This window comes from Scyliorhinus canicula, chromosome 7, assembly GCF_902713615.1.
Source record: "Scyliorhinus canicula chromosome 7, sScyCan1.1, whole genome shotgun sequence".
In the NCBI taxonomy this organism is placed as follows: Eukaryota; Metazoa; Chordata; class Chondrichthyes; order Carcharhiniformes; family Scyliorhinidae; genus Scyliorhinus; species Scyliorhinus canicula.
Window position 1 is genome coordinate 129750435 of NC_052152.1, and position 22481 is coordinate 129772915.

The 22481-nt window shown below is 44.0% G+C and overlaps 1 protein-coding gene across 2 annotated transcripts in view; it reads right to left on the reverse strand.

Moving 5' to 3' along the window:
- The window catches only part of rtf2 (replication termination factor 2), a 264358-nt gene that overhangs the window by 10576 nt on the left and 231301 nt on the right, over window positions 1-22481 (reverse strand). For both annotated transcript variants that reach the window (XM_038802923.1, XM_038802922.1), the window contains exons 7-8: window positions 8683-8737; window positions 272-361 (exon numbers count right to left, since the gene is read on the reverse strand). In XM_038802923.1, coding sequence (XP_038658851.1) covers window positions 272-361; window positions 8683-8737 — 145 coding nt within the window. The remainder of the gene's footprint in view (window positions 1-271; window positions 362-8682; window positions 8738-22481) is intronic.

Sequence of the window (22481 nt, forward strand, 5' to 3'; positions counted from 1 at the left end):
GCAATTAGGACAAGGCGACACAGGTGCAAACTAGCAACTTCACAATGCAATCCTTCATTGCACAGAGAGTAGTTAGAACTTTGGAATGAGTAGTGGTGGATGAAAACTTTTGAATCACTTAAGAGACCCAGAGTAAACACAATTTGCCTGAAAGCCGAAGAAATATAGATTTCAAATAAACTCTTTACAATGCAGTTCATGTCATGGAACTTGAGATCCTATCTCTAGAATGACAGTCAGAACCAAAACAAACATTGCAACAGAAACCAACCTGTACTGGTAGAGCTGGAATAACCATTCAACATCTTGCCAATAGTTGCTTTCTTTTCTTTGGGTTTCTGGCTCGACGGCCCTGAGATTTCTACATATAAAGAGAAAAAGGATCAATGAGGAAATTTAAGTCCTTGGGAATGTTGTATCAGTAACTAGGTGTTTTATGTCATATTTCTTTAGGAACTGCCTATGCTTATAGCTCAACTACAACACTGCAATGCTTTTAATTTAAGTTGGTGCTGCAGCAGTGCTCGAGAGGTCGAGCTGAGGTGACCAAAACATTTTCTCTTCCTTCAAGGTCCTTGGATCCTTGTTATTGCTCTACAGGTGCCAGTTACCAGTGAAAGGTAGACAGGCAGAAAAGATTAGGGAGAAAATTCTGGAGCCTTGGGCCAAGGAAGCTGGAAGCACAGCTACCAATGGAGGAGCAATTAAAATCAAGGATATGTAAGAAGCCAGAATCGGAGGAGGGCAGAGATCAAAAAAGGCTCGTCGGGTTGAAGAAGTTACAAAGATACAGAAGGCCAAGGCAGCAGGAGTACGGGAAAGAGGCCAATGGGGATCGGTGGAGAAAGAGTGCGGGAGACTGCGAGGGGTGGGGGGGGGGGGGGGGGTGTCAGGCAGCGGCAGGGCGGGGCAGGCAGCGGAAGGAGGAGCGAGAGGCAGACAGAGAGAAGGTATGTGGGTTTCAAACAGTTTCTGGACCAATTAATAACCGGCCTGAATTAAGTTTTCAGTACTTTACTCAATTAAGATTGATGCATGACACATTCTACAAATGATGGCTTTTCACAGAACTCAGTTTTGAGTAAACTAAAGAGCAATACAAAAAAACAAAATACTGTGGATTCTGGAAATCTGAAATCAGAACAAAATATAGAAAACAGGAGGAGGAGGCCATTCGGCCCTTTAAGCCTGCTCTGCCATTCTTGTGATCATCCAACTCAACAGCTTAATCCTTCGCCTTAAGTGCTACATCTAACTGCTTCTTGTAAACATGCAATGCTTTGGCCTCATCTACTTCCTGTGGTAGTGAATTCTACAGGCTGACCACTATCTGGGTAGAGAAGTTTCTTCTCATCTCGGTCTTAAATGGTCTACCGCATATCCTCAGACTGTGACCCTGGTTCTGGATACACCCGAACATCCTTCCTGCATCTACCCTGTCTAGTGCTGTTAGAATTTTACAGGTTTCCAGGAGGTTCCCCACCTCATTCTTCTGAACTCCAGCGAATACAGTCCAACCGATTTAATCTCTCCTCATACGCCAGTCCAGCCATCCCAGGAATCAGTCTGGTAAACCTACACTGCACTCCCTCCAGAGCAAGAACATCCTTCCTCAGATAAGGAGACCAAAACTGCACACAGTATTCCAGGTGTGTCCTCACAAAGGCTCTATATAATTGCAACAACACATCCCTGCTCCTGTACTTGAAAATCCACTTGTTATGAAGGCCAACATACCATTTGCCTTCTTTACTGTACCTGCATGCTTACCGTCAGTGATTACACGAGGACACCCAGCTCTCGTTGCACATTCCCCTCTCTCAATTTATGGCCATTCAGATAATAGTCTGCCTTCTTGTTTTTACGACCACAGTGGATAACCTCGCATTTTTCCAAATTATACTGCATCTGCAATTCATTTGCCTATCCATCTCAATGCACTACCCGAATCCGATGCACGTTAATTTTACACACTAATCCCTTAAGTGGGACTTTGTCAAAAACCTTCTGAAAGTCCAAATATACCAGATCCACTGGCTCCCCCTCTTCAACTTTACTGGTTACATTCTCAAAGAATTCCAGTAGATTTATCAAGCATGGCTGCACCTTCATAAATCCATGCTGACTCTGTCTGATCCTGCCTTTATTTTCCAAGTGCTCCGCTATAAAATCTTTGATAATGGATTCAAGAATTTTCCCTACTACCGACGTCAGTCTTACTGGTCTATAATTCCCTGTTTTCTCTCTAAATCCCTTTTTAAATAGTGGAGTTGCATTAGCAATCCTCCAATATAATAATAATATTATTAAATAGTGGCGTTACATTAGCTACCCTCCAAACTACAGTAACTGTTCCAGAGTCTATAGAATCCTGAAAGATGATTACCAATGCATCCACTATTTCTAGAGCCACTTCCTTAAATTCTCTAGGATGCAGATTATCAGGCCCTGGGGATTTATCGGACTTCATTTCCATCAATTTCCCAAACACCATTTCTCTCCTTCAGTTCCTACCTCTCACTAAACCCTGCATTCCCCAACATTTCTGGTATCTGATTTTTGTCCTCATTTGTGAAGACAGAACCAATGTATGTATTTAGTTGTTCAGCCACTGTCTCCCATTATACATTCCCCTGTTTCTCACTGTAATAGATCTACGTTTTTCTTCACCAATCTTATTCTCTTCACGTAGCTAAAGAAACTTATAGTCAGCTTTTATGTTCTCTGCAAGTTTACTCTCGTCATCTATTTTCCCCTTTGTAATCAATCCCTTGGTCCTCCTTAGCTGAATTTTAAACTGCTCTCAATCCTCAGACCGGTTGTTTTTCTTGGCCAATTTGTATGCTTATCCCTTGGTTCAAATTCTATCTCTAATATCCTTCATAAGTCATGGTTTGACCACCTTTCCCGTTTTACTTTTGCTCCAGACAGGAATAAACAATTGTTGTAGTTCGCCCATGCGCTCTTTGAATGTTTGCCATTGCCTGTTCACGGGCATCCCTTTAAGTAATGCTTCCCAATTGCACATCATACCATCGTAGTTTCCTTTATTAAGAATCAGGAACCTAGGGCGCGATTCTCCGCTCCCCACGCCGAGTGGGAGAATCGCGGGAGGGCCGGGCGACTCATTTCACGCCCCCCTGGCGCCCCCCGCTCGGAAGAATCGGCAGTCGGCGTGAAAAACGGCCCGGATGGGCCGAGTGGCCTGCCGTTTCACGACGGCGGCAACCACACCTGGTCGTTGCCATCGTGAACATGGGCGCCAAAGGCCCGTTTGAAGCTTGTGGGGGCGGAGAGGGGAGTGAGCACCACGGCCGTGCTCGGGTGGGGACTGGCCTGCGGTCGGTGCCCACCGATCGTCGGGCCGGCGTCTCAAAGCGACGTACTCTTTTCCCTCCGCCTCCCCGCAAGATCAAGCCGCCACGTCTTGCTGGGCAGCGTAGGGGAAGACGGCCACCGCGCATGCGCGGGTTTGAGCCGTCGTGACGTCAGCCGCGCATGCGCTGCCGTTGCATCATTCTCGGCGCGCCGCCTTGACGCAAGCGTCAAGAATAACGGAGCGCCGCTCCTAGCCCCCCGGGTGGGGGTGAATACGGTGAGAGGAGCGGCTTCCGAGGCCGTTGTGAAACTCGGCCGAGTTCACGACGGCCATCACGATTTTTCCCGGGAGCGGATAATTCCGCTCCTAGTGTCAGAATCAAATACTTCACTCTCCATCTTGATGAAAAATTCTATATTATGGTCACTCATCCCCAAATGGCCTCACACAACCCGATTGCCAACTATTCCGTTCTTATTACACAGTACTCAGTCTAGGAAGGCCTGCTTTCCATTTGGCTCCTGTATGTATTGGTGCAAAAACCATCTCGTATACACTCCAGGAATTCCTCTTCAACAGTATTGTGGCTAATTTGATTTGCCCAATCTATATGCAGATTAAACCACCCGCAATTACAGATGTCCCTTATTGCATGCATCTCTAATTCTCGTTCAATGCCATTACCAACATCACCACTGCAGTTTGGGGGTCTATATACGACGCCCTTAATGTGTTTTGCCACTTGGTGTTTCTTAGCTCTACCCATTCGGATTCCACATTGTCAGGGCTAATATCCTTCCTCACTATTGCGTTAATTTCCTCTTTAACCAACACTGACACTTCACCGTCTTTTCACTTTTGCCTGTCCTTCCTAAATACGGAATACCCCTGGACATTCAGTTCCCATTCCTGGTCACCCTGCAGCCATGTCTCCGTAATCCCGATTATATCATACCCATTTACTTTTACTTGCGCCATTCATCTGCTTTACTGCGAATGCTCCCTGCTTTAAGGCACAATGCCTTTAAGCTCGTGTTTTTAACATTACTTGCCTCGTTCCCAATATTTTTCACTGTGGCCCTGTTTGAATCTGGCTCTTGGTTTCTCGGGCTATCACTTTTTTTATCCCCCTTTCTGTCTTTAGTCTTTGCCCTTGTTCCCTTCTTCTCAACTCCTTGCATCGGCTCCCATCCCCCTGCCAACTTAATATAAACCCTCCCCAACCACTCAAGCAAGTACTCTCCCGAGGACATCAGTCTCGATCCTGCCCAGGCGTAACCTATCCAATTTGTACTGGTCCCACCTCCCCCAGAACTGGTCCCAATGCCCCAGGAATCTGAAACCGTCCCCCTCAAACCATTTCAAGCACGTATTCATCAGATATATCCTGCTATTTCGACTCTGACCAGCATGTGGCACTGGTAGTAATCCTGAGATCACTACCTTCTCAACTTTCTTCCTAACTCCCTATATTGTGCTTTTACCTGTATTTTTTTAACCTATGTTTCGGTAGCTACATGCACCACGACCACTGGCTGTTCACCCTCCCCTTCCAGAATGTCCTGCAACTGCTCCGAGACATCCTTGACCCTAGCACCAGGGAGGCATTTGGCTGTTACTACTTCTTTCCTCTGAGAGGTTATTCCCCACAACAGTATCCAGAGTGGTATATCGGTTTTGCAGAGAAATGGCACAGGAGATTCTGCACTGCCGATCTAGCTCTCTTGGTTTGCCTGGTGGTCACCTATTCCCTTCCTGCCTGCAGAGTCTGAGCCTGTGGCGTGACCACCTCTCTGTACATTCTGTAAACACTCAGCATGTCAGGCAAAACTGTGGAGAGCGAAACAGAGTTAAAGTTTCAGGTGATGATCTTTGATCAGAACTGAAGGAAGATAGAAATGTAAGATTTAAATCTGTAGAAAGGGAAGGGAGCAGAAAGAACAAAAGGAAAGGTCTGTGATAGGGTGCTGGACTGGAGAGATGAACAAATCAAAGATTTTATGATGTGAAAGCCAAAGAGAGAGTAGAGTAAAGAAACAAAGGTTGTGTCCAGGTGAGGCCTGAATGTCGACACAGCAACCATCTGAATGCAACATGAAGGGATAAAGAAAGAAACAAGACAGCAAAAAACCTAACAAATAGAAATATGGAACAAGATGAAGGCTGAGGTTATGACCGCAAGTCACTAAACTCAATAGAGTCCAGAAAGCTGTTGAGTGCTGAGGCGAAAGATGAATATCTTTCTGTATATAAACCACAAAGATAGGCCCACATGACTAGAGAAAGAAGACAGAAGGTATGTGTTGAAAGGAAGAGGTGAACCAAGCAGGAAGATCTTAGTCGAAGATCATTCCTACATGACCCATTTCAGACTGACAACTGAGGAGTAACTATGTTTTGACTGAAATGGCTTTGTTTAAAATTCTCAATAAAGGTGTTGAATTTAGTGTGGGGGTGTGTCAATCATATTCTTTCTCCAAAAAGAGTGATAAAATCATCTGCAGCGTGCTGACACTTGGCTGAATTTTCAATCCTGCATTGCAGCAACCTTGGTGGAACATTAGAGCAAGATTGCACCACTCTGGCAATAATCCACCTAGTTTTTCAAATGCACAGCATCCTGATATTGTTGGAGAGCACTCTATATAGTTCCCATGCTTGCGACCCATTTAAATATGGCAAGCAATAAACATGAAGGGCACTGCCAACTTCAAGTTCTTTGGTGCTGTGAGAAATCAGGAACTTTCAGTGGCTGCTGTGTTGGACAGTTGGGTGACACACATGACGTGGTGTTCTGGGATTTTCAGTGCCTTGTGGTTCAAATGTGAAAACTGTACACAAGTGACCATGATCATTATATATTCCTTTATTGGTGTGTTTAGTTTTCACCTTTACTTTGGTATTAGATATAATTGCACTAAAGTTGGTGCAATCAAATGGTGATCTAGAATTTGCATCAGTGGTGAAGTGAAGGCTGACCTTGAAGAAAGCTGCTCGCAAAGATCTAACGATCTGTCTCATGGATTTAACTTTTCCTGACATTCATTTCTCTCCAATGTCAGCTTTAGGGGATCTCTGGTGTCAATACCAGTGGTATCATTAAGCAGTAAAAAAAACAGCCAATCAAATTGAAGAATTCTCTTCAATAGAAAGCAAAATAAAGACTGGAAATTAATCCTATACCAGTGGGATCAAGGTAAACGCGGGGGGGTCACCAACCTCAAGTAAATAATTCTCATTATTTTTAAAATCTATTTTGTTTTACCATACAGGTGACATTTCACATTCCATAAATATAAAATTAATGTTTCAGGGTCAGAAATATTGTTATAAAGTAATTATGACAGAGTGCTGCTAAAAATTCTGTCACACCTCATTCTACGCGTTACATTTTCAACATTTATATAGCAAGTGTGGCCAGATGAATCGTAGGCCCAACACAGAATTGGAAATTTAAAATTCAACCACAGCCAACAGCCCACAGCCAGGCCTGATTGGAATTTAGACAGGTCAAGTTTGAATACATTGGTCAGAGACAGGCAAGTCAGGACTTATCCTGCAAACGGAGATCAGAGATAATCAGCCCGATTTAGATAAGGTGATTGATGTGTATTCCCCATATTCAGCCAGACTTTCTGCCATCTTGGGTTCCGTGGTTACCTTATATGGTTTCGTCCAGACAGTGCAGCTGAAGAAGGAAGGGAGTTCTTGGTGTCCTGCAGATTTGGAATCAGCAACTCTATTAGGTATTGCGACCCATGCCCAGTGACCTCAATGGCTGAAGATCAGAGAATCTTCTCAAAGGGTGCGAAGAGGGGATAAGAAAGGACCCTAGAGAGCATCACCAGCGAAGACTCGACAAGAAGACTATGGACAAGACTCGTCGGCAAACCAGAGATGGACAGAAGAGACGTGTAGGAACCAACTTCAAGGACGCTGAGACTTGGACCCACAGCTCGATCGAGTTTATTGGTACAGGTAATATTAGAATCTTGGGCAAATAATAGAGATAATTTGAGATAGCGACTGCTTTTAAATGTTTATTGTACTTGGGAATATATTGCAACTTGCTATGGTCAGTAAATTCTACACAGACAGTTAGTGGAAACTTGTTGCTATTAACAGATAAGCGTCCAAGGATTTTTAGTTTCAGCAAGGATACTTGCGCACAGAAATTTAATTGTTGATGCAGCTGCCGTTCATGTAATACTTACAGAACAATGAGATGAAAGTATGGGTAGGGTGGCATGGTGGCACAGTGATTAGCACTGCTACCTCATGGCACCAATGTCCCAGGATTGATCCCGGCCCTAGGTCACTGTCTGCGTGGAGTTTGCACTTTCTCCCTGTGTCTGCATGGGTCTCATCCCTACAACCCAAGCATGTGCAGGTTATTGGCCATGCTAAATTGCCCCCTAATTGGAAAAAAAATATTGGATACTCAAAATGTAAGAAAAAAAATGGAAGTATGGGAACCGAGCCTTGATTGTGACTGGTAATTATACTCAATGTAATGCATTATGTAATCCTAATTATTAGTTGTGAATGGACATAGATAATTTCTGAACAAATGTATTCTTTTGATTGGTAATTACGTGAGATAATACACAAAAGTATAATTTCTCTGTATTTTCTGTTATCGGGGAGCTAGCAAACCACCTAGTGGATGCTTAGCACCCCTGCTATTGCTGGAATAGAGTGCTTGAACTGAAACTCTCGAGTGCCATCTGGTCAGTTGGAGAGTGAGGAACACTATAGTTGAACAGTCGTGAAACTCCTGCAACAAAAGGGTAAGACCATAAGATACAGGAGCAAAATTAGGCCATTCGACCCGTCGAGTCTGCTCTGCCGTTCGATCATAGCTGATATGTTTCTCATCCCCATTCTCCTGCCTTCTCCCTGGAACCCCTGATCCCCTTATCAAGAACCTATCTATCTCTGTCTTAAAGACATCCAATGATTTGGCCTCCACAGCCTTCTACAGCAAAGAGTTCCACAGATTCACCATCCTCAGGCTGAAGAAATTCTTCCTCGTCTCAGTTTTAACTGCAACACAAGCAACACCCAAGTAGATCACATCAATTAATGTTTTTGCGGTTTGCATACGTGTAAATTCACTCCAACTCTTCCACCAAAGCAGTGAAAAAGACTCCTCGCTGAGATTGGGACTTTTCAAAATGTAGCCCATGAATTCAGACACGTATGGCAATTTGGATTTATTAGTAGCTGCGCAATCACCACGGTTGCTGTAAACTATCCGATGATTAATTTTACAAAAGCTGTATAAATGGAACATCGAGCAAGTTTAGAATTTGATCTTTGACCAAGGGAAATGCTCTTAACAGATAAACATTATACAGTACCTTCAGTAAGTGCAGATTTCACAACAGTCTCTGTTGTCTTGGATTTCCTTGCTTTCTAGGGGGAAAAAATAAGTGGTTTTATCCAACATGAAAATAATATGCAGCAACATTATCACAGCTGAAAGGGCCAAAGTCTGCAACATGTTACTTCACAGACAGTGAAGATGGTGACCTTCTGCTCTTCCAACCGCTACATTTAACAATTAACAGAATGTTGCAGAGCTAAACCACATAGATCAAGCTTGTCCAGTATATGGCCTGCAGGCCAATGGGACCTGCAAAGCCCCTCTCTGTGGCCCCCAGCTCTACTTTTAGAAATTAAGGTCAAAGAAATAAGTTTGAAATAAGTTTCACAGCCATTACTCTCTCACATTTGCTAGAGGCTCACCACTAAGCCTATTAGCTGCAAATATGGAGGAGAAGCATGCGGTGATTGGAGAAGGAAACAGTTGTGGCGGTCAGTTTAGGGCCCAGGGAGATGAAGATAATGGCGAGTGTTGCCCCGGGAGATGGAAGTAGTGAAGGGTGTGGCTTGGGGATCCTGGTGTGTGTGTGGATCCGGGGAATTGGAGGTACACGGGGAGAAGGGCTCAGTTTTCCAAAGCTGGTTTCCCTATTCCAAGCGGGTCCTTTGAGGGATCAAGGGGGGAGGAGAGAGGGTGTGAAGAGGAAAGTGAGGGAGAGATGCAGAGAGGGAGAAAGAGAGGGGGCGAGAGAGGTTGTAGATAGTGAGGAATATAGAAATATGTGTGGAGGAGGGAGAGAAGGGAGATGGAGATCAGAGAGGAGAGAGGAGGAGTCAGAGAGAAAGAGAGAGAGTTTGAGGAGGAGTCAGAGAGAAAGAGAGAGAGTTTGAGGAGGGGTCAGAGAGTGTGAGGGGATTGTTTTACTGGGGGAAGGGATGCAGAGTGCTTCCATAAGTCTGGTTCACTCCCAAGCTCAGTTTTCATTCACCCTCAGCCATGAACACAATGATGCACTCTCATCTACTCTCACAGTGGGTGAGGGCGAGTACGTGAATGTGCTCAGACTGGGAGTAAGTCAGATGGATGCGTTCTCACCCTGTTACACGCTAATATTGATCTGTAATCATTACATTTTTTTGCTCAATTGTTTTCATGCCTTGCTTTTATTGAGAAATTCATGTTTAAGGTTGCGTCAAACTTTATCTTTCTGAAATTTACTCATCAGCCCCGAGTGAGAGAATTTTGAAAAGTACCCCCACCAGGAAACAGTTGGACAAGCCTGACATAGATCATCTTTTTTCTTTGCTGAGTTAGCTGTTGCCAGCACAGCCATTACAATCAATCTTTAACATCCTCAAGGGATAACAAATATGCAGGATTATCATTTCCCAACCTTCGTCAATGATTCCCTGGGAATGTCCACTACAGCACACAGGGTGGGGGTAGCACGGTAGCATGGTGGTTAGCATAAATGCTTCACAGCTCCAGGGTCCCAGGTTCGATTCCCGGCTGGGTCACTGTCTGTGTGGAGTCTGCACGTCCTCCCCGTGTGTGCGTGGGTTTCCTCCGGGTGCTCCGGTTTCCTCCCACAGTCCAAAGATGTGCAGGTTAGGTGGATTGGCCATGCTAAATTGCCCGTAGTGTCCTAATAGTAAGGTTAAAGGGGGGAGTTGTTGGATTACGGGTATAGGGTGGATACGTGGGTTTGAGTAGGGTGATCATTGCTCGGCACAACATCGAGGGCCGCAGGGCCTGTTCTGTGCTGTACTGTTCTAAGACGGGGTGTAGCCACCTGGGGTGGCCACTTCCCGATTCCAAAATGGATGCCCGCAAAGAATACAGGGAAAATTGGCCAGCCACAGGAAAAACAAGCAGGTGCAAGGTTTCCTGTGTATTAAGATTTGCAGAACCCAGACAGAACCGAAACCAATAGCCATCTGCATACTAATGAGCAATCCCCAGGAACAATTAGAAACATTGAATCAATCGGGACCAAACCAGACTCCCGGCACCAGCGGGAGCCAGGACAAAGGCAGGCCAACAGACACAAAAAGCCCGCCCAACGATCAGGGAACAGCTCCAGTATTGGAGAAATCGATAGAAACGATTGGGACATGGTCCAATTAATTGGGACCAAGTCCGGGGTCCGCCCAAAAGGGCGCAAAACCCCTGGGGACTGTAAAGTAAAGTAGAGTCGCCAAGTTCAGTTCGCTCTCTTGGCAGTTCTCTCTTGGCAGCTCTCAAAGAACTCTTGACCGTGACTCTCAACAAGGAGAGGCCTGCCTAGCAGCTGCACCAACCAAGTAAGTCTCCAGTCAACGCACGCTACGAGATAGGCGCTCCTAGCTACTATTCCATACCAGCTCGAAGTCTGGAGACTCAGAACCGGACAAAGGCCATTGTTACTCTGACCTGGTGGGCCATTTGAAAGCTAAGTATAGGCCTATAGTTGTAGTGATAGTCTAGTAAGTAGAGTTTTATGCATGAGTAGTGATTGACTGTGTGTATAATAAATGTGTTTTGATTTGAAACTTACTAACTGGTGTATTGAGTTATTGATCAGCACTTGGCTTTGAACCTCGTAGTGGTATCAGAAAGACACCTGGCGACTCTAGAGCAAAGGTTATAAAACAGAGCAATTAAAGAGAAAGCAACACCTAGCAACAGGGGCAAAGTTTGATTGCACAGCCTTTCAATGTGATGTTTTGTCACCACTTGCAGTATAGCATGCACATGGACTGGAAAAGCCCAGACAACCATTTTCCAGCTGGAATAAAGAACTTCAGGTGAGAGTCAGAGCAAAACAAAATTGACTGAAAAGGAAAAATCTCAAAGAGATTGTGAAACGTAGAAGATAGAAGCATGAGGAGGCCATTCGGCCCTTTGAGGCTGCTCCCGCCATTAATTATGATCATGGCTGATCAAGTTCAATACCCTGATCCTGCCTTCCCCCCCAATATCCCTTTAGTCCCAAAAGGTATCTAATTCCCTCTTGCCGTTTTGTCCTCAACTTCTTTCTGGCAGCAAATTCCCCAGATTCGCCACTCCCGAGCTGAAGAAATTTCTCCTCACGTCAATCCTAAAAGGATTACCCCTTATCCTCAAACTCTGACCGCTAGTTCTGGACTCCTCCAGCATCAGGAACATTCTTTCTGAATCTACACCGTCTCACCCTGTTAGAATTTTAAGTTTCTATGTGATCCCCCACACTCTTCTACACTCTAACACTCCAATGATTTATTCTCTCCTGATATGACAGTCCCGCCATCCCAGGAAGCAGCCTGGTAAACCTTTGCTGCACTCCCCCCATTGCAAGAACATCCTTCCTCAGAGAAAGACACCAAAACTGCCCACAATACTCCAGGTGTGGCCTCACCAATGCCCTATATAATTGTAGCAAAACATCTCTATTCCTATACTCATATCCTCTCGCTATGAAGGCTAACATACCATTTGTCTTCTTTACTGCTTGCTTTACCTCCGCGCTTATTTTCAGTGACTGATGCACAAGGACACCAAGGTCTCGCTGAATATCCACCTCTCTCAATTTACACCCATTCAAATAATAATAATCTGCCTTCCTATTCTTGCTACCACATTTATCCACATTATGCTGCATTTGCCATGCATGTGCCCATTCATTCAGCCTGTCCAAATCCTTCTGAAGCATCTCTGCATCGTCCTCACAACTCACCCTCCCACCCAGCTTTGTAACATCTGTAAATTTGGAGATAATACATTTAGTTCCCTTGTCCAAATCATTAATATATAATGTGAACAGTTGGGGTCCAAGCACAGATCCTTGAAGTACCCCACTAGTCACTGCTTGCCAATCAGAAAAAGACTAATTTATTTAAACTTTTGGCTTCCTATCTGCTAACCAGCTTTCTATCCATCTCAAGACACTACCCGTAATCCCATGCACTTTAACTTTACATATTAATCTGCTCTGCGAGACCTTGTCAAGAGCCTTCGGAAAGTCTAAATAAACCACATCCACCAGTTCTCCCTGGTTAGCTCGACTAGTTATATCTTCAAAGAATTCTAGTAGATTTGCCAAGCATGATTTTCCTTTCGTAAATCCATGCCGACTTTGTCTGATTACACCACTGCTTTCCAAATGCGGTCTATGAAATCCTTGATAATGGACTCCAATAACTTCTCTACTACTGACGTTAGGCTCACTGGTCTACAGTTCCCTGCTTTCTGTCTACCTTCCCTTTTGAATAGTGGGATCACATTCGCCACCCTCCAATCTGTAGGACCCATTCCAAAGTCCAAAGAAGTTTGGAAAATGACCACCAATGAATCTACAATTTCTAGGGCCACTTCCTTAAGTACGCTGGGATGAAGACTATCAGGCCCTGAAGATTTGTATGCCTTCAATCCTGAAGTAAACGGCAAATGGGAGTCCGAAGAAATATATTTATTCAACGTAACACAAGCATTTACACAGTACCCGGTTACTTATCTCAGGGTCCCCACTCCATTCTGTCAGCTGCAACAGCAGCTGACCTGCTATAGTAGTCCTGGTTAACTCAACTCAATCAGCACTAGGGAACAATCATCCCCAGCTGGATGGGTCCCCTGCAGAGTTATAACAAATCGCATTAATTTCTTTACTAATACTAATTTCCCTCAGCTCCTCATATATTATTCATGTCTTCCTTTGTGAAGACAGAAGCAAAGTACAAATTTAGTTCTTCAGCCATTTCTTTGTTCTCTGTTACAAATTCCCCCGTTTCTGACAGTAAGGGGCCTACATGAGTTTTTATCAATCCCTTTACATACCTAGAGAAACTTTTACAGTCAGTTTTTATGTCAGTGCTCGTTTACTTTCAAATTGTATTTTCCCCTTCTAAATCAATCCCTTGGTCTGCCTTTGCTGAATTTTAAACTGTTTCCAGTCCTCAGCTCTATTGGGTTTCCTTGTTTATTTGTATGCCTCTTCTCTGAATCTAATACTATCTCTAATTTCTCTTGTAAGCCATGGTTTGGCCACAGGTCCCTTTTTCCTCTTACGCCAAATAGGAATAAACAACTTTTGGCGTTCACCTATTCATTTCTTGAATGCCTGTCCGCTGTCCTTACTTTCAGTACTTTCCCAGTCCATCAGAGCCAGCTCATGCCTCATATCTTCATAGTTACCTTTATTGAGATTCAAGACCCTGGTTTCAGAATTAACTATCTCAATATTCATCTTGATAAGGAATTCCACCGTATTGTGGTCACTCATCCCAAGGGTTCTCTCACAACTAGATTGCCAAATAATCCTTTCTCATTGCACAACACCCAGTCCAAGATGGCCTGTTCCCTTGTTGGTTCCTCAACATGCTGGTCCAGAAAACCATCCTGTACACACTCCTCTATTGCACTGTACCTAATTTGAGTCACCCAATCGATATGCAGATTAAAGTCACCCATAATCACAGATGTTCCTTTATCACATGCATCTCATTTCCTGTCTATTGCTATTCCCAACATTACCACTGCAGTTTGGTTGCCTGGAGACCATCCCTACAAATGTTCCTTAACTCCACCAATACCGATTCCACATCGTCTGTGCTGATATCTTTCCTCAATATTGTATCGATATTTTGAATGCTCCGTGCTTTCAGATACAAAGCCTTAAGGCTAGCTCTTTTAACATTCCTTGTTCCGTGCCTACTATTTTTTTTTTTTTTTTTTTACAGTGTCATTATCTGGTACGGGCCCTTGATTTTTCTGCCCATCACTTTTCTTATTCTCCTTTCTGTGAAGTTTAGAAAAGGGTTTTAAACAAAGCTGAATACAAGTAAGTACATTCAAAAGTACTGCAATGAACAGCTGGTAATGCAATCATTCAACATGGGTAACAAATGGAGAATGAACTTTCACACAACATGGTTGTGGGTTCAGTAGATCATTCACTTCCAGCTGCCCTTTCCCATGTTACATAAGCCTGTGATTGCAAAATTTGATGGTGTTTTCTCGGGGACAAAAGTGGAATGGAGGGGTTGGGAGGGGATGGCAGGGAGGGATAGTGAGGCAGTTAACTTGCTTGGAACTGTAAATTAGTTTTTTAATTTACTTTTAATTAAGGGGCAATTTAGCGTGGCCAATCCACCTACCATGCACATCTTTGGGTTGTGGAGGTGAGACCCATGCAAACACGGGGAGAATGTGCAAGCTCCACACGGACAGTGACCTGGGGCCGGGATCGAACCAGAGTCCATGGCGCCATGAGGCAGCATTTCTAACCATGCGCGCCACCGTGCCGTCCTATAAACAGGTTTGAGCACAAAGGGAATGCCAAACTTTCAGGAAATTGTCAGACAAGTACTTCTTCAGAGCTTTGTATTCTTTCAAGCAATGCAAAAGCTATTTTCAGCAGGATTGGCACGAAAACAGAAAATGCTGGGAAATCTCAGCAGGTCTGACAGTATCTGTCAAGAGAGAGGGCAGAGCTCATGTCTCAAGTCTGGATCACTCTTTGCCAGAGCTAATCAGAACATCCTATTTCCAGTTCTCTCAAGCCCTGATGAAAAATCATCTAGACTTGAAACGTTAGCTCCTTTTTATCTCTCTCACTACTGACACTGTTAGACCTGCTGAGATTTTCCAGCATTTTTGTTTTTTCTGTCAGATTCCAGCATCCGCAGTAAATGCTGTTATCGTGACATAACTGATGCTTGTTTTCATTGAACTGAAGCTGGCTAAGATTCAAAGATACATACAACATTGCGAGAGGCCACTGATCCAAAAACAACCTAGCCCAGCCTTGCAATTGTGCCAAGAGAGCTGGCAACGTCAAGCAGATTTATGAGATTTTTAGGTCAGATACCAGAGAATCCCTCCAGACCAGGAGACCATTCAGCCCATCGAGTCTGCACCAACCCTCCAAAACAGTACTCTACCGAGGTCCATTCTTTTACCCTATCCTTGTAACCCCATGCATTGATTATGGCTAATCCACCTAACTTCCACATCGTTGGACTTTGGGAGGAAACCAGAGTACCTGGAGGAAACCCACGCAGACATGGGGTGACGTGCAAATGCATAACAAACACAAACGCATTTGCTTAAGAAAGCTGTGCCATGAACTTCCATGAACAGTTCATCTGTGGTTTTGTAGCCATCTGGGATGGCCACTTACAAAGAAACATGGACATTTGCAAAGACTCAAGGGAAAAATGGCCAATACAAGATTCAGGCAGGCTCAGAGCCTAAATGTATATTTGTAAGCAGAGAACCAGACAGTATCGATACCCCCAACCGACTTGCATTCTAATGACCCATTTCCCTAAGGCAAAGGACTGGTACTCAGGCATCCGATACAATTCCAGACACATCGGCGCCACTCCCTTTACTTAGGAAGCATAAACAACAAGGTCAATGACTGCTTAGGACACGCCCAGCCATCCTGGCACCCGCCCCTTTATTGGCTCAGAACGAAGGCAGTGATCAAAGTCTACCGAATTATTGGGTCCAAACCTAAGGACCGCCCAAAAGAGCGCAAAACCCCCCCAAGGATAAAGAGAGACACTGACACGTGTTCAATCTCTTTTGGACCTGGCGCTCCGGCAACATCTATCTCCAACTGCAGCACCACAGAAGCAAGTCCAAGTTCAATGCTTGCTACCAGACGAATTAGCCTAGCTGAACCGCAGTTACTTCTCCACACCCAGCAGATTCAGATTTGAGCAAAGGCCACTGTTCCTCTGACCTAAGCCAGGTGCCTGAAGTTAAGTACAGGTTGCCATAGTGTAGGAGTAATTTAGCTTGTAGTGTTTATGTTGCATGTATAAATTAATCTTGTGTGTAAATAAAGTATGATTGAACTTGAACTAACTAACTGGTTGTTGGGTCTTTGATCGATATCCGGTTGAACCTTGTGGTGGTATCATTTTGATATCTGGTGACTCTGAAAGCAATATAATATCAATATCTAGACAAAAGGGCAACCTTATTGACTGCCATATTTATAGCGAGTAAATATAGCAACAGTTTAAACCACTTATGGCAACCAATCCAAATGACTGGGTATCGCCAGTTATATAGTGTCTCCTTGTAACTTGTAAGAGGAGCTGCAGAGTGTCACTGAACCATTCTTTACAAATATGAGAAGCTCAATCTTACCCAGCTATTCAGCGCTGCTAGAGGATTCTTTGTGCGCTGGTGGCTAGGACACTTGTTTTGCCTCCAGTGGATTTTCGCACTGTCTGCCATTTTCTCCTTCCTTGCTCCCTCTATCGAGGAGGTCCCAATGTATCAACCCCATTTGTGTACCTTGAAAACATTGCATGGCTCTCTATCCATGATCAGGAAGTCTCCTCCAACTTTCTACAACCCTCCTTTTCCCCACGAGGACTGCAATTTTGTTTCTACTATCTTCCAGCATTAGCCTGTAACCTTCACCTCCCCTCCAAAGTAATACTGTTTAAGATAATTTCCTACCCATCTTTTTTGATTGGATTTGTCTAATTAGAAAATTGAGTACAGTCCAGTTCTGCAGGATCTGTGGACCCTTTTAGATTTGCCCCATTTTCAATCTGAAGGCAGTGTGTAGGAAGGGCAATTCTAACTTGAGTAGTTCCATATAAATGGTGTCACAGCATCATGCACCTATTTTCCATCGCCTTTGCAACCTTTACTCTCATGATAGGTATCCAAGGTAACCAGGAAAAGAATGTAAATGAGGGGATGCAAAAGATTTAAGAACATTAATATCAATGTAAAACTAATTTCTACATAATTTTGGGAGGGTTTTAATATATTAAATCTTGTCAGCTACATTTGTAACATCTACCTTTAGCCATTTACCGTGGACAACAGCATTTGCTCCAACTGTACCTCAGTTTCTGACAGGGCAGAATAAGTTAATCTCACCATACTATTATTTTTTGAAAGTTAAGGAACAGCAAAGGAAGTGATGTTGTTTCAGCAGCACGCACCCATGGTACCTCCACACCAGAACATAATATATGCCATATAGAAAGCAGACTCACAGATTAGGACACCTAATCACAAACACAACATGTCATTGACTATTGATGTCAGAATTCCCTTACATTTTTTGTTTATCACCCCGGGCTAGCACTAGTAAAGTTAACCAGTTAGATGTGTTCAGATGCAGTAAACCAATCACAGATGCATTATTTGCTCCTATATTTTCATCTACTTTTCCATGGCATCCTGACAGGGCACGGGAATTTTATAAAACAGTAGAGTTTCTGAAAGACCAAAGAATCAATCGATTGAACTTCCTAAATGCTCCAACCACTGGTGGCTGTGCCTTTAAGGGGTTAGCACTGCTGCCTCACAGCTACAGGGTCCCGGGTTCAATTCCGGCCTTGGGTGACTGTGTGGAGTTTGCACTTTCTCCCCGTGTTTTTGTGGGTTTCCTCCGGGTGCTCCGGTTTCTCCCACAGTCCAAAGATGTGCAGGTTAGGTGGACTGGCCATGCTAAATTGCCCTTTAGTGTTCAAAAGGTTAGGTGGGATTACTGGTTATGGGGATAAGGTGTTGGCGTGGGCTTAAGTAGGGTGCTCTTTTCAGGGCCGGTGCAGACTCGTTGGGCCAAATGGCTTCTTTCTACATTGTAAATTCTATGATTCTATGACGTCTGCAGTTCCCATCCACACCTCTGACACTTTACCTCAGTCATTTTCAAACTCAGGGTCGGAACCCACAAGTGAGTCGCGGGCGAGTGCAGGGAGGATCGCGGAGCAATCAGTCGCAGCATTCCTGATCATGGGAAGTGCCCTACAGCCGCGACCGGCTTTCAAGAATGCCGGCCATTCCGTGCACGCATGCCCCCTCAGCCAGATATAGCAGTGCGCAGGCCCGGAGTCCAACGGGGCGATGTCCCAGGAGCAGATTTTTTTCAAAAAAATCAATGGCGTCTTCTCACCAGAATCGGTGGCAGAGAGTAGGGCATGCGCCAGTACACTGATGTCACGTCCTCTGAGCGTGAAATCACCGAAGAGAGATTCCTCCATTTAGCAGCTGCCAACAAGCAAGCAACAGGACTAAAGAATTTAAAATGGATCATTTTGTAATAATGAATAAGGGTGGCATTGTAGCACAGTGGTTAGCAGAGTTGCTTCACAACTCCAGTGTCACAAGTTCGATTCCCGGCTTGGGTCACTGTTTGTGCGGATTCTGCACGCTCTCCCCATGTTTGCGTGAGTTTCCTCTGGGTGCTCCGGTTTCCTCCCACAATCCAAAGATGTGCAGATTAGGTGGATTGACCATGATAAATTGACCCATCGTGTCCAAAAGGTTAGGTGGGGTTACAGGGATAGGGTGGAGACGTGGGCTTAAGCAGGGTGCTCTTTCGAAGGCCCGGTGCACTCAATGGGCCGAATGGCTTCCTTCTGCACTGTAAATTCTATGTCGAAGAGAGGGCCAGAGACACAAACAGGCCAGGATCTCACGACTAAATCTCCTGGAGAAAGTAGCTCAGGAGAGTCCACAGCCGGACAAAGCATTGGTGGTATGAGGTGCGCAGGGGAGTCACAACCGTACAAACCAGTGCTGGTGTGAGCTTCAGAGCCTTTGGTGAACCCATTAAGAAGAAGCTGCTAAAATCAGGAACAAAGCTGTATAAAGATGATTTATTGAGGAAAGGCTTTATTAATTGTGCCGCTGCAAATCAGGATGCAAAGCCCATGTATATTATATGCAGGGAAGTACTGGATGAAAGTTTAAAACCCTCAAAACCTCGAAAGGCATTTCAAGTCAAAGCATGGTGAGTTTGAGGACAAATTTCTTAATTTCTTTAATGGGGAACCCTACTGACAAGCTGGGGAGTGGGGCAAAGTCCAAAGCTTTGGACACTGGCGGGAAGGGAAGGTTTTCTTTGGACATAAATGAAGAAAAGTACTTTGCACTACAATGTTTAGAATGAGCTTATTCAGGCAATAATAAACCCCAAATTTTAGTTTATTTTGTAAGACTGTGTGGAAAGAATGATTCACTCCCAGAGTGGTTGCACGAAAAAATAGGAATCTGGTATTTTAAAACAAAACTTTATTATGGATCCAATATTAAACTATTTAAGCTCTCAATCCAGTTTAAAATCAGCATGGCTAAAGGCCTTTTTTCGGAAAGTGGACACAAGATAAGGATTGGCTCTAAGGGCTGGGTCGGTCGGGCTGGGGTGCGAAGCGTGGCTGGGCACGTGCCGTGGCTGGACGAGGCGCCGCCCTCCGGGGCGGTGGCGACTCTGGACGCGCGCCGGGATGATGTTTTAAAAAGGGGCAGCACTGTAGCATAGTGGTTAGCACTATGGCTTCACAGCGCCAGGGTCTCAAGGTTCGATTCCCTGTTGGGTCACTGTCTGCGGAGTCTGCACGTTCTCCCTGTGTCTGCGTGGGTTTCCTCCGGGTGCTCCGGTTTCCTCCCACAGCCCAAAGACGTGCAGGTTAGGTGGATTGGTCATGCTGAATTGCCCTCAAATGTCCAAAAAGGTGAAGAGGGGTTATTGGGTTATGGGGATAGGGTAGAAGTGAGGGTTTAAGTGGGTCGGTGCAGACTCGATGGGCTGAATGGCCTCCTTCTGCACTGTATGGTCTATGTTAACAATCAGCTGAAGTCCTTCGCAGAAATGTAATATCGATTGACAGAGCAACTGAGATTGTGAGGCACAGCTGTCATATTAAAGGTAAGCAATAATGGTAGGTCGTGAAGGTCGCTGGCGTGGGTCTCGAAGGTCGGACAGTTGGTAAAAGTGGATCCCAGGAAAAAAAGTTTCAAAAACACTGCTTTACCTCACTTTTTCCCTTTAAGACACTTCTTACAACCTACCTCTTGGAGCACGAGTTTGGTCACCTGACCCCGAATTTCCTTTGTGGCCCAGTGTGATATTTTGTCATGTTCTTGTTTTGCACTTTGGGGTGCTTCATTAGGTCAAAGGCACTATTTAAAGATAAGTTGTGTGCTCATGCGGTTCCCTATCCATTGCTCAGGTTTCTACCTACATCAACAGAAAAGCATTCCACTCATTTAGTGTATGTCTGCCTTACAAAATACATAGCAATGGTGATGCTTGCCCCTTGAAGCTGTTGGGGTCTTTAAATCCTGCAGCTGTATGCTATTTTCCCTTCCAATCAGAGGCTGTTCTGACACATGGAGCTCCGCCACAAATTCCAGAGTGACAATGAAAAGTTAGAGCAGAGCCAGTACCAACAGTCTTTGGGTACGAATCCCATGCAGCCAATAGATTCAGGCCTTCATCTCTACAGCATACAAGCCTTTAAATTCCCCTGGATATTCACATTTTAAATATTTAATTTTTATTTTGCCTTCTAACAGGCCAACATCCAAACTGTTCAAAAAGTTATAAAAAAATAAGACCCTGAATTTGATTACCTCTAAGAAATGAATGAAATAAAACAGATGGCTAAAGAAATACACAGTAGGTTCATTAGGAACTCTGAAAGCAAAAAGATGGACTAAATTCTTGTATGTAGACCCTTTGCCAGAAATGAAACATAAAAGGGAATTGTTTAAAGATAATTACTTTCTATTTTTAAAATGATTCAGAACTCCATTTACTAGTCATCTTTCCATACTTTAACTCTTATCTACCTCTTCTAATATTTTCTTTCTTATTCTAGTCCAAGAAAGTGTACCCCGAAGAGCTCTTCAATACTTTTTTATGGATTTATACAGTCATACTAAACATACACATTGCGTGCCCTGCGCCCTCTAATCATTAGACTCTAATGTTTATGTTTGAGGTGTTGTTATTGACTATTGTTGGATAGTCATCGAAGGTCAGGTTCATTCAAAACAAAGAAAAACACAATAAAAGCAAAATACTGCAGATACTGGAAATTTGAAATAAAAAGAAAATGCTAGAAAAACTCAGCAAGCTTAGCATCTGTGGAAACAGTTAATATTTCGAGTCCGTTCTGTAAAGTCATACGTACTCGAAACGCTCACCCTGTTTCTCACTCCAGATTCTGCCAGACCTGCAAAGAATAACTGCATCTAGAATAAGACTTTGTCCTTGTCACGAGGCTGAGAGTGAGCGAAAACCCGTCATGATAGCCAAGTGATCTCACATCACTTCCAAGATGTTGCGAACTGTCTAATTTAGATATTTATGTTAATCCTTTACACTATATTCCCAGCCTTGAAAAATATATCTGTATGTCCACAATACCAGTGCATATTTTTCGAGGCTTATATTAGGAAAAGCAGCTTGCTGCTCCATATCTTATTTCTGAGACAAGGACAATAGGTGGTTATGATTTAACATGGAACAGTTAAGTAGGCCCATCTGATGTATGTAGTTTCTTCATACAGCAGTCATGAAAACCTCTGAATTCCGAAACAACCCTCCAAGGTTTAATGCTTAGATGCCGCTCTTGAGACAAACAGGAATTGATACTGTATAAAACTGATGTTACTGTCTATTCATTGGCTGCAATGTTTTTGTTGCAAAAAGTAGCAAATAAATGAGGCTATCTTTGTGCAATTTACACCTTGTAAGGGATGTGGCCAAGAGCCTGTACAATAATCACACCTGATGCCAAACATAACACCAAAAATGACAAACTGACACAGTGAAAATGAACTTTCACAACTTGTTTCTGCACAGGCAGCGGTGAGTGTGAATCTACCTTGAGATTTCCACTCCCCGTCAACAAAATACAAAGAACAATACAGCACAGGATCAGGGCCTTCGGCCCTCCAAGCATGTACCGGTCATGATACCAACCTTTGCCAACACCCTCAGCACTTCCTAGTGCCGTAACCCTCAATATCCATCCTATCTAAGTGTTTGTCAAGATGCCTTTTGAATGCAGTTAATGTATCTGTTTCCACAACCTCACCTGGCAA